The 13351-nt window shown below is 45.2% G+C and overlaps 1 protein-coding gene across 1 annotated transcript in view; it reads right to left on the bottom strand.

The window, feature by feature from the left end:
• Positions 1–13351, bottom strand: part of RYR3 (ryanodine receptor 3) — a 342229-nt gene that overhangs the window by 100534 nt on the left and 228344 nt on the right. Inside the window, 7 exon segments of the mRNA XM_069492266.1 lie at positions 67–129; positions 314–460; positions 1432–1521; positions 5075–5153; positions 7217–7380; positions 8609–8749; positions 10379–10469. Coding sequence (XP_069348367.1) covers positions 67–129; positions 314–460; positions 1432–1521; positions 5075–5153; positions 7217–7380; positions 8609–8749; positions 10379–10469 — 775 coding nt within the window.

Below are 13351 nucleotides of genomic sequence, written 5' to 3'. Positions count from 1 at the left end.
AATATGTCCTATACTGGAGGGGTTTTAGAGAGCAAGGCATGCTGTTCTGAAGGTGTCAACACTGACCTGGAGCTCTCTGGAGAGCACAACGTTTGAGAGGTCGAGGGGAGCAGGGCTGTAGCTGTTGCCCTAGGAATGCAAAGGCAGAGTCACCGGGTTTGCCATTCTTTTCCTCATTCTTATCAGCAACCCCACCTTCGGCTGTCAAGGATGTGTCCTGAAAAATCCCCAGGGTTCATCTCAGGTGGCTCCATCTATGATGCCCCAGGGAGACCTTTCCCAGATTCTGCAGCAGCCGGGTATGGTGTCGTACCTGGCTGGCCTGGGACACGCTTCGAAGCTTTTCATTTTCCCGCTGTTGAACCAAAGCTTCCCCCTCTTTGGTCCTCTCCACAGTCCAGCCCACAGCCAGCATGGTTTTCAGGGACTCTCTGGCAGGCCAGCGATAAATTTCCTTCTCCTGGAAGAGAATTTGAGCAGGAGAACTTTGCAGAACACACCCAGCATTCTGACTAGTCCTCCTCCCCATGGAAGGGCCCCACAGCGGACAGGGGTGCTAGTTAGCGCTAGCATTCTTTCACTAGGTCAACAGACCCTTTGCAGCATCTCACCTGAAACATGCAATCAGTCTGTCTGATGTTCTTAAGTATAAGACACTATGGGCTCCTGCCCTCAGAGGAAATGTGCCAGACATTATTAATGACACTATCTACACTTTGTGGAGAAAGAAGAACAAGAATAGGAGAGGGACTGCTCATGTTCTTATAGCTGTTGAAGATGGGATATTGTCAAAACGCATCTGCACAAAGCTCTCTTTAAAGCTTGGGAAACAGAATTTCTTAGAATTTTCTTTTGATCTACACACACTTTCATAGGTGGTCAATATGTACACAAAGATACACGCACCATCCTTTACATGTGATGCTAGGCCTAGAGTTTACAAAGAACTCCTACAGATCACAAGGTAAGAATTCAGAGTTGAGTTGAACCACATTTATTAATTAAAAAGAAAAAAAAAGCAACAGACTTGTTCACATTTCCTTGGGGACTCATTTCTCTATTCCCTATATCTTCCGTGTGTTGGAAATCAATTCTGTCTGAATTTTCTCCAGCAATTCACTGTCCCTTCTCCCCACATCCAGCACCCTCCAACAATCAAACAAAATCCCTTCCTTTAGTTTAGTTGCAAGAGAACTACAAATGCATTTTGGCCCAGCCCACAAGAGCGGAACAGAGCTGCTTTCTCCAATGGGCTCTCAGAGACTAAGGACAGCACATGGTCCTGGGGCTGCTGCCCACTGGCAAGCTCTCGAGTCCTAGAACGTCTCCAAGGAACTTGAGAGTAAATGTGCTCTGAACTCCTCCGAGCATCAGATATAATTCCCAAGGAAGGAAACCGCATGTTGGTGTTACCAGACGCCCGGTTCTTACCTTTTCCGTTAACGTCTTGAAAGGCCTTATCAGGGGGTGGGTCTTCACGTTCTCATCCAGGGAAATCCCGTACTTCCATCCGCTCTGAGTCTGTAGGAGTCGTTTCAGGTTAAATATCCTTGACACTCACAGAGCCCTGATATGTGACCCAAATCCCCGCTTCTGTTTTCATTGAACAAACGGAATAATGGGTAGTGACACAGCTTGGAAAGTGCCCTCAGAAACGTCTAATTGATCCTCCCAGGCTGGCAGGCTCTCTGCCCCCTGCATCCTGAACTCTGCTCTTCACTCCTCCGTGTGTCAGCTGCTGTCCTCACCACGTTCTCGCTTGTGTTTCAGGCCCACTTAAAACAGAAAGATATTTCAAGAGGCCCTGAGAACAATGCTTCTCGGGTCAGAGTCACAGTCACAGGAGGAACAGAGGCAAGGCTCAAAGGGCTGGACCTACTGCCCGTGCGGAGGGGCTGACTGGCCCACCCCTTCCCTGCCAACCCGAGAGCAAAGTTGCAGTGCTGCATGCTTCATAGGGTGATGGAAGTTTAGGAACTTTAACAGTCACTTGACCAATACTGAGTGAAAGCCTTCTGTGGTAGGTGCCAGATGCTGTCCCAGGCACCGTGGACACAGATAAGAGTGAGAGCCTGAGTCCCACAATCTTGCAGCCCAAAGACTCCTGGGCTCCTGTCTGTTTGTTACATGTGTGTACTTCCCAAGTTTCTGTCCTTCTTCACTCCTTGGGTGGTCTAATCTCGGCCCATGGTTTCAGTTACGGCTGATAAGTGACTAATACCAAATCTGTACTTCCTGCCCAGAAATCGCTCCTAATTTCCAAACCCACTTAAGCTTTGCTCGGATGTTTCACAGGTACCTCTCTTCATGTCTGAAACAGAACCCGGTGGTTTCCTTCTCTGAATGTCTCCTCTTGGTTTGCCTGGATCTCAGTGAACGGCCCCAGCTTACACTCGCCGTCCAAGCCAGCAATGTGGGATTCCTGCTGGACACCACTGCTCCGCCCCCTTCACAGCACTTGTCTGTCTCTTGCTTCCCTGCCAGGGTGTTAGCGCAGGGCAGCATCAGCGCTCAGCGCTCGCCGCCATAGCCGTGGGAGCTCCCTGCGCAGCCTCCCTGCCTCCCGCCATGCCTCTTCTCCATGGACTCATTTTCTACACTACTGTCAGGGGGTTCAAATATCACCCTGATCAGGGCACTCTACTGCTTCAAAATTTCTGACTGCCAGCTGCCATCCTGGTAAAACCCAAACGCTTTCACATGACCTCCAGACCTAGCAAGATGATCCTGTTGACCTCTCCAGACTCTTCTTTTGCCCCCACCCTCCTCCACGTCCCAGCTATCCTGAAGCATGGTTCCCTAAAGCCACCAAACTCTCTCCTGCCTCCCTGTATCCACCCCTGCTGCTCCCAGGGCCTGCAGTGTGCTCACCTGCCTGTGATGACCTTCCCTGGTCATCTGCAAGCACGTGCTGTGGATGTCACCAGCTCTACAAGGTGTTCCCAGACCCCCAACACTGGATTTGGGACTCCTGTGTGTTCTAACCCTGTGCCTGTGCCACCAGAGCACTGAATAACCTGTCCCACAATGGCAGGCTCATTTTGTTTCTCCCGAGACGGCCAGGGTTGTGAGGGCTGGGAAAATACTATTTTTCTTGTTAGATAATCAGTGTCCCCCAGCAATGGTGAGCAAACATGTATCTTTGCCCTCACGAAGCTTACAGTCTAGGGGTAGAAAGAGATGTTCTTCAAATAACCACACTAGGAAACATACAATTGATAACCAAAATAAATGTATACGTGTGTATCTGTCCTAAATACAAATATATAAAAATGCTATGAAAGTACTTTAAAAGAAAGAACATGGTGCTATAGCTGAGAAATCTGGGAAAGCTCCATCCCAGGAATCACAGCTGCACTGATGTCTGCAGGATGAGCTGGTGAATGCCGTGTGCACCGTGTGGGTGCGGGTGGGTATCCGGTTCGGATAGAGGAGGGTTTCAGGCACATGCAGTGTGTGTGGGTGAGACAGAGAGGGTGGCTGGAGGGCAGGGGTCAGGGAAGAGAGAGGTTAGAGATGGTAGCAGAGGTCAGGTTAGGTACTGGGTTCTAGGTACCTAGAACACTGAATGCTGACCTTTCTATTCTGAATAGTTAGACACTGTTAAAAGATTTTAATAAGGAGAAGGGGCTGGGCAGCAGGAGCAATCGTAGAATATGATCAAATTTGCATAGTGAAACTCTCGCTTGCTTGCAGCGTGGAGAACAGAAGGGAGCAAATGCACATGGGGAGACCCGTAAGGAGCTTGTCCCCACTGCCTGGGTGAGAGACGATGGCAGCTTGGACACGGCATAGGGCTAAAGAGAACTCTTGAGACTCAAGAGAGACTCAGGAGGTAAAATCCACATGGTTTAGTGATGGATTGACTGCTGCTATGGAGTCATGGAGATGTCTCCTCTCCTTAATTCATGAGCTGGCCAAATGACCGTATGTAAAGAGTTCTTAGTAAACACAAATGCTCTAGAATAAGGGTCAGCAAACTATGGTCCTTGGGCCAAATCTAGCTGACCACCTTATTTTTTTAACTAATAAAATTTTATTGGAACACAGGCATCCTCTTTTGTTTATGTTTTGTCTATGGCCACTTTTGTACTACAGCAGCAGAGGTAGCTGTTGCAGTGAAGACTGTCTGGCCCACAAAGCCTCAAATGTTTATTATCTGGCCCTTTACAGAAAAGGTTTGCCAACTCCTGCTCTAGAATTATGAGGAATTAGCCCATTCTGTAGTCACAGTGATTGTCGTTATCACCACTCCCCAACAGGGACTCAGGAGAGGAGAAGAGCTGAGCCCAGATCAACAGAGAGCCTGAGCCGGTGGTTCCAGGCACCCCCTACCCGCGGGGCGCACTGCATAGGGGTGGTTTTCTGTGGCTTTGCTGTGGGGATGGGTCCTGTTACACACCATGGCTACAGCGCAGCGGAGTAATGGCCCCAATCCTTAACTGGCTGCCCGCAGGAATCCTGGATGTCTTTGGCACAGTCTTTCTACTTTGCCTGCCAGTATTAAAGGGCTGACACAGCAACTAAACCTATTAAGCAGCCTGACCTCATGTGGTGAGGAATTTTAAACACCAGATGGACAGGCTTATTAACAAGGGAGTGTCTGGAGGTTCCACCACTGCCTACCATAGGAAGATGACTATGTACCTTCCCTAAAATAAAATTCAGCTTCCTAGAAAAATGCCAGGGCAAGGCCTTCTTCATTTTTCCTTTTCCAATGCTGCATTCAAAAAAAAATAAAGCAAGCCTTCCCATCCCCGAGAAGCATTTATGTGCAGCACACACAAGCACACGCTTGGGCACAAACCCCAGCAAGTGCGATGCTAAGAAAGAAGCTAACACTTCCAGGATCGATCATTTCTTGAAAAATACAAAAGTGACACCAGCAGCTGCCACTGCCTATTTCTCTGACCTCCACCAACTCTGGGAAATTGCTGCTCAGAAGTAACAAATGCTCTTGGCACGGCGAGTCTGTCACTTAGACCAATCAGGCAGATTTCCAGGACTAGACCCTTTAATGTTCTTGGGAGATTTTTTTCTCCCTGACAATTGTCAGTTGGATGATAATCCCTACCTTGTCACAGGCCCATTTATCATGTGAATGCTCGGCGTACTTGGTGACGATGTATTCCAATTTTTCAGGCAAGGAAAAACTGTGAAACAAGGAAAAAAATATTACAATATCTCCAGGCACTTTAGCCAGACATGGTAGAAGACAGTCAGAACCAACAGACAGAAGATGGATGTGATCAACCAGCTAACCCCAAGCTGAAGCTACACTCCAGACACAGTGACTTTACTGAGCAGGAGTGGCACAGCCAGGCTCAGGTCACAGATGCACACCCAGGCCTAATCACGGGCTGGCTCTGCAGAAGTCACTGCCACACAGGGGGCCTCTGCCATCTGCTCTGGGTTCTCCTGGCTCCTGGGTGAGACTTGTCCAGGGTAGGCGGTGAGAATACCTTTAACCAAAGGAACTGGCCTATCACCGTATGGCTCCAACCTAGGAATGGCAGAAATGCGTAGCCAGAGGACCATATGCTACCAAATAGTCTTATCTACCTTTTGGGGTCCGGAGGCTCTTGGTTAAATACTAGAATTTTGGAAATACAGTAGACACCTGTCATTTCTGTTTGCCCAGCAGTTCTCAGCCCTTATGTTGGGATCAGCACCTCCATTTTCCTTTGTGTTGCATCACCTTCCTGTGTTGCATGCAGTGCTGTGTGGACTGTCACCAAGGACAGGCCTATGACCAGGCAAATAAGACGCTCTGTCCTTAGGGCTGGAATCTTGAGTTGGGAGGGACAAGGGCAGCAAGCTTTCAAGGTGATTCAGCTGATGAGGGCCCTGAAGATTGTCCATTTGGTCACTGTGCCTTGATGCCAGTCCTTCCTTGGGGCCTGTCCTTGATGAGGACCTGTTAGTTAGCCTTTGACGAGGTCTTGAGAGTGACCCTATATTCTTGCAATAACGCGCTCTTATCCTTAAGTTAGCCAGAGTTAGTCTCCATTTCTCACATTATGTAAACTTACTGATGTCAGAGGTACACCTAAAGAAATCAGAACTCTCAAAATAGCACAGAACCACTCATCCTTAGCTTTCAGTTGTCAGAGTATAATGTTGTCTCATAATGTTTACAAAAGCATCCAAGTTATTACACCATTTACTTTGTCACCCTACAGTGCACTTAGCTGAAGCTTTTATAGGCCAAGTTCTCCAAAGTTAGCACCTGCCTTTTCTCTGGCCCCAGCCTGATGGTTTGCCACACTCCTTACTTCTTCCTTACAGCAAGTTCAATCTGTCTCCCACCATCCCCCCAGCACAAGGTTCTGTCCAATGGAATGTGTGCTTAACTACCCTAAAGATGAATTTTATATATTATCAAAGCCGACAGCCCCCTGGGAAGGGTTCAGGCTCTAATTCGAGAACCACTGCCACCAAGCACTAGTACAAGGGGCTCATACAGAATCGCTTTTACTTTCCCTGCTCATTCTGAAGCAGTTTGGAGCTCTCCATTGAAAATGCACCTGGAGATGACTGTATATCCTATGACACATCTTCATAACTGGGGCAGAACAACAGACCCAAACTGAGCGATATTTTGCCCAAGGGATAAATATATCTCCATGGCCTAATCAACACCAGTGAGGAATTCTAGAGACTCATGGGGAGAAATTAAAAGGCATAATTGTAGGATTACTCCAAAGTCCCAGCATCCTATGGCATGGCAAAGAGCAGGCCCAGCCTCTGAAATAAGGACCCCACACTGTTCTGCCATCACACCCGAGGCTTTGCCAGAGCGCAGCTGAGTGTTATTTATGGAGCTGTTTTGATGTACGATGCTATTAGAACTATACAGGCCTAATTCACAAACAGCAAAGATTTTGTCAAAAAACTCATTAATAAATTAATTACATAATTTGTCAGGGTGGTTCTCTGAATGCCTCAGGCGACATTTATTTATGGAAGTATCCATCTCTTATAATAAATAAACCAATCCTTCCCTCCCCCCAAAAGCCTAGAATAATACAGTATATAATTAGATACGTACGGATTAAACCTTGTGCCTGATGTGACTCATAGTGTCAAGGGAAATGATGAACAGTGTTGGCAGGAGAGAAAGAGGGGAAGCTTAAATTTCTTGCTACCTTCTGAAAGAAAATATTGGCTAATGGACAAAATACTAGGACCAGCTTAGAGATGCTTCTGCACTCACTTCATGGTGTTGATAGGTTTGGGGTCAAAGTTGCCATCTGCATCCACGGAGACCTGTTTCTCCAATGTGGCTGTGATTCTGGTATCTAAATAATCTGGTGGCAAGGCCCCAGCTATAGCACTGAGACAAGGCAGGGCCATTCGGAAAAGATCTGGGTCATATTTCTGTGAGAGAAAACCAAGACCATGTTAGTAGAGAAACAACCATGCTGTCAGGTAGAACTATTCACCAATCAGCTGAAAATAAAAATAAAATGCATGAATTTGTCCACATTAACCAAAATGGGGAATATACTTTAATACTTTCTGGTGGAAACTGAGGTATCCTTAGAGGATGAAATCACAATCCGTAAAGCCCTCAAGTCACCATTTGCTTTAAGGTGAAAAATCTTAAACTAAGATTTAAGTCAGTATCTCCCAAAGAGTTAACTTCAAGGCTATCTAAAAGTTAAGTGGCTCTTGCTAGGCTACAAAAGTCTATTAACTCATCTGACAAGGACAGTCATAGAAACTGACCCAACCTACGACTACAGAGGGCACAGTAAGTTTTGCCAAGCTCCACAGTAGCCCATGTGGGTCATATGTTGACGTCATTAGCAGACTGCTCAATATTAGACCATTCTCTGTTGAACCCAGCCAGGGAGGAATTTCAGTCAAATAGCATGGGTTTGGAAAAAGCTTTTGATCTGCTTTTTCTAGACCAAAAAAATTCAGGGGCAAAGAAAATTTAAGTGCAGGTGAACAAGCTATATCTTAATACATGTTCCAAACTTCTCTAACAAAACCAGGCTTACTCTTCTTCTGCCCTTAAAGCTGGGGACCTCACAAGTCTAAGGAAAGCGGGTTAAGGGAAGTGGAGCAAAGTCTGAGTGTCAGAGCTCTGTTTTGATCACACTGTTCATAAGGCTTGGGATTCAGAGGCCCTGAGTGCTCACTCGATCTCCTCCTCAAATGAGTAGCGGTGAAGAACCTCCCCGAGAATGGCTGAAGTCTTCTGGAAATCCCAGGTACTGACATCAGAGCAGGTGTCAGGGCTCAAGTTTAGTGAAGGTTGGCTACCGGGAGCCACACCAAGTCCAGGGAAAAGAATGGGGGATCAGTCATCAAGACTGAAACCAGAAAATACTGCTGTCATTTACGCCGGAGGTCACGCTCCCATGTCCCAGCTGTGTGAGCCTGGCAAGTCACTCAACTGCTCTGAAACTTTTCTCATCTGTAACAGAGGATCGCGATAGCTTCCATTTCAGAGAGTTGGGTAAGGGTTAATGAAATTTGCTTGTGAAGTACTAAGCACGCTTCCTGGTACGTGGTAAGGCTAAATCGATGATAGCTGTTATTCACAGGTGCTTGGGTCACCGAGAGCCCTCCTTTGTGCAGGAAGCGCTGCCGTTACCTTATGGGAGAGGGAGTCGAAAATCCCCCAGAAGAGCTTCTCCGTTAGGTGCAGTTCTTCTTCCACAGCGAGGCCGTAGCTCCCCCATCCTGAAGGCAGACAGTAATACTTCCAGCACTGTTCATAGTGATTCGTCAGAAGCTGCGAAGTTCAGAACAGGATGGCACCAGTGGGGTGGGGTGGAGAAAATCCACAGGCATCAAAAACAGGCAGGGGAGAATAAAATAGTAAGCAGAGATCATGAGAATGAAACCAACACATAAAACAGTTGGGCTGTCTACAAAGAGGCCCTTCACATACCACTGGGAACAGTCTGGCCTTGTGCCTGATGAGCTCTAGCCTGAGCTGAATCTGCCTGATGAATTCTTGTGCCTCCTAACGTGCCCCTAGCGGTTACTAGAAACTGGAGAGGAAGCGTTTCTACTTCAAATGAGAAAATGCCACCTTCTGAAAGGAGCTACTGTGTGCTACTGTTCCAGCCAGTCAGGGGTAGGAAGAATTTCGTATGAAACCTTTGCTCACAATTCTGGAAGATCCTGGGGGATGCTGATAGGGGGAGGGGAGGGAGGGCAGTGAGTTGTGGGTCTGAAGATTTTCTTTACGTTGGTCAATGGCTTCCTGGCCTCTCTCCAGCCCTCTGATAGCCCCATGATGTTACAGCAGTTTCACATCTGGCCAGGAGAGGGCAGAAGTACACTGTTAATGTTCTCATCCCAGCAGGTGAGAGCCACATCCTCTAAGAAAACTCCCACTGATGTGAGCGGTAAAAGCTTACTGAGGGGTGTCAATAATGCCCCTTCAAAGCCAGCATTCAGCTGACAGCAAAGGTCTGCAGAGGAAGCAATGCCAAATTAAGCTGTGGTTATCAGTTAAAGCGCTTTTTGAGATTAAAACTGGGACTGTTAGGGTTAGAGAGAATTAGCCCTTGGAGGAATGTGGAGTCTCTGAGAACATACAAACTGTTTTCTGCCTGCCATGGAGACGGGGGATTGAACTAAAAGCTTCTGGGAATTCTGATTATCCCAGTAAAGTGCTTCTCAAAATCCTTGCTTGGACTATTTCTGAAAAGAAGGGAAAGTTCTGTTAAAATCACTAGGTAGAATTTTTAGGTATGTCTAGCCATTGCTGACATTTTCAGTATGCAAATATGGCAGGTGCCTCAGAGATAAAAGATAAAAACATTGTTCTCCTGGGTGGGTGGCTGATTCTGGTGCCCTCCCACCAGACCTGGATGCTTTCAATGCTAGTGATAAAATACATGGGAAAATAAGGAATAAGACAACAAATAAAAAGAGGTCTCTGTGGCCTTTCTATTAACAAAGAGAAAAAAAGTAGAAAACCAATAAAGAGGATCTGTTACAAAGAAAAAAAAAAAGCACAAAACTACAGAATAGAAAGTGAACATTTTAGTTCTTTCAAATGAAAAACCACAGAACCTTCAAACCTTTTTGAGATTCAACATATTGTGAAAACCTAATTAGGGCAGAGAAGTACCACATCTAAGTCCCCTTACTAATCTCTTTTAAATAAGCAGCAGAAAGAAATGGAAGAAAATCGGAGCAGTTAATGATTCTAGGAAATCTACCCTCTCCAACCTGGACATTCAAGAAGGGGTTTGATTTCATGGTTTGTATCTTCTTGGCTAACTATCAGCTTAAGGGAGTAAAACCCATTTGGTGTGTATTTTGTTCTCCAAATTGTGAAAACATCATGTATTACAAAGCAAGTTTCCTGTGCCGTGGACTGTGTTTCTGTAACAGTGATGTTTACCTTGAGAGGCATTTTGCAGTATTCATTGAGTTGTGGCACGTCAAAAACAAGACGTCGCAGGAGCTGCTGTAACATGGAAGGCCTCAAGTGACTGCAGTGTGGAATAAGAAAAACAGAAAAATAGAATAAGAAAATAAAGAAAATCATGAAAGAAGGACGAATGAAAGAAACATTCAACACCAAGCATATATTATAGATCCAAACCTCAAAACAATTATCTCTTAATATACAAGACCTTGGATAAATAACAGGAGATGATAAAATACTTTAAAAGCTAAGTATAGTTAAAATGCAGAAAGAGGGACGTGTGCTAATGAATTGGGATACTTAAGGTTGAATTCTAATCACCAGGTGACAAAATGTTCTAGGATCTACGCATACTGAAAATATATTCACTGAATATGTGCAAAGAAGGGAGGTGCAGTTAATTTTATAGTCATCTAAAGACCTCAGGTCGCCCGAACCCTGCAAAGAGAGAGACTAGAGTTGACCCGCTGCACAGGTGGACTCTGAGGCCACCTACTGGTGTGATTTGAAGGCAGCTGTAAAGCCCTCTGGCTTACCATCTGGTCCATGCAATCCTCACTAGTGGAATGATTTCTTTAGGGTAAGGCTTTGTTCTCAAAACAACTCCTTTAAAAGGCAAATATAGCTCCTAAAGAATAATTTACCAAATGACTGCATTCATGCCCTTGATATTTGGTGCAAGCACATTTTGAGATAGAGAAAGGAGAGATAAGCAACATTGACTTTTAGGTTGCCAAGCCTTTTTAAAACCAATGGAAACTGTGGAATCTCTCCAGAGAAAAGGACACACATATACACAACTTAGTAAACAAGTTCAGCTAAAGAACCCTTGAATTTGTTCCACAGATGTCTAAGGAGCTATGGAGGCAAAGCTGATAACTCTCATGTTACATGTTGGACCACCAGGGAGGAAATCTTGGGCATTTCAAAACTTTTTCTAGAAGTGGCCTTGTGATGAAAAGCCCTGGGGTGAAAAGGGCCAGTCAAAATATAAAGTGGTCTTATCTCTGAATTTAGTAATTATGAGGTAAAATTACTCAATGTTTCACATTGTTGTTCAGCTAATTGGCAATTATCTAAGATTGACATATTTGAATAAAATCAAGGAGTGTGATAAATCTGTAACTCTAATTCCTGACTTATTAAAAATAAATGAAAAAAATTTGGTTTGCCTGCTGTAACTAGAGCTCAAGTGGCCAAGAGGTGTGCAAGGCCCTAAAAGTATAGTAATAGGGCTGTGTGCTATCGGTTTGGTTCGATGTAAAATTCTAATTGCCCCTAAGTCTGATTTCTTTAAAAATTCTTGCAGCTCAGATCAGTGTCACCACCATGACTCTGTTACCAGGAAACAGCTCATGTTGGGAGGCAGGGATCCTTGTTTGATGTGGTTCCTAAGATACACACTGAGTTCAGATCAGGCAAAAGGCAGAACAAGATCTGCAGCTGCTAATTGATGCAGTTACCAGCCAATTACAGAATAAAGGCCGATAGGAAGGATTTCTTTTTGTATAAACTCATTATTTATTCCCTTTGCTACCATTGAGGAGAAAAGTAGAAGCCAATATAAACAAGTAGTAGGGCCATTACTCTTCCTTTTAAAGTGGCAAAGTGCAAAGCCTAGGTACCTAATTAATTCCTAGAGGTCTATCACTGTGTCCACCAAACTTTGTCTCTCTTGAAAGACCAAAATCATTCTAATTGGCTGAATTCCTTGCCAGTTAGAGTAATCTTGGGATGAATGAAATAGTGTCATAGTATAGTGCCTGGTTTTAGAAAGTGATCTCAGACAGAAAACCCTTTTTGGGGCCTGGATGGAGGCCCCCTTCCCACCCTCCAACCTCTGCTCCCCACTCCCCAAATACAGTCCTGTGCAATGATACAGCTTGTCCCCTAAAGTAGTTGGAACCTGTAGGCCTCAGAAGGTACAATGACAGCAGATGCGGTTAATCGTAATAAAGCATTGTAAATGTGAAACCATTCTTTACAAATTAAGAAAGGAGTGCAAGGTGAGAACTGGGGTAAGGGCCCCAAAACTCTGCAAAGGCACGGGCCCAGCTAAAAATAATGATAATTAGTCACTGTTCTCTTGGTTGCTTCTCTGTAATTACTACTCTGGAGCTACAGCTGATGGTCATAAAGATTCTTAGCTTGCTCCATAGATAACATCACTTTTTTGAAACCTAGGGGTAGTTTCTGAGGCACCTTCCAGGCCCCATATTCCAGTGGAATGGCTGCCCCAGACCAGTGGCCCATACCGAGGAACTGACTCAACTGGTCTCGTGACCCCCACCTAAGACCCTGGTTGGCAAAGAAGACAATTTCTACACCCCTATGGTTCCACCCCGAACCCAGCCAATTAGCAGACCCCCAACTGTCTTTTGAAACCTTGTCTCTCAAATTCTCAGGGAGACAGATTTGGAAAATTCCTCCTATCTCCCCACCTAGCACTATGCAGAATTAAACCTTTCTCGGCTGCGACACCTGCTGTCTCGGCATATTGGCTTCCTCTTGGGCAGCGGGCAATGAACCTGGTTGAGTGGTAACAAATGTAGGGACCATTGTTATATCAGAAATACAAGCATGAGATCATCCGTTTAAGAAATGTTTTATAAACTTTTTTTTTTTTTTTTTTAAAGTAGACTATTTCTCAGAGTGGTTTTGGGTTTAAAGCAAAACTGAGCAGTGGGTGCAGAGTTCCCACATATCCTCTCTCTCCACACATGCACAGCCTGCCCGTTATCAACATCCCCCACTGAGGTGCTACATTTGTGACAACTGATAAACTTGCATTGGTGCGTCATTATCACCCAAAATCCATAATTTACATTAGGGTTCACTCTTAGTGCTGCACATTCTGAGTTTGGACAAATATTTAGTGACATATATCAATCATTATAGTATTTTCACTGCCCTAAAAATCCTCTATGTTCTGCCTATTTATCTCTC

This window comes from Eulemur rufifrons, chromosome 2 (genome assembly GCF_041146395.1).
Source record: "Eulemur rufifrons isolate Redbay chromosome 2, OSU_ERuf_1, whole genome shotgun sequence".
NCBI classification, from domain to species: domain Eukaryota; kingdom Metazoa; phylum Chordata; class Mammalia; order Primates; family Lemuridae; genus Eulemur; species Eulemur rufifrons.
The sequence above is the reverse complement of the archived record's forward strand: the minus strand, read 5'-3'. Positions and strand labels throughout refer to the sequence as shown.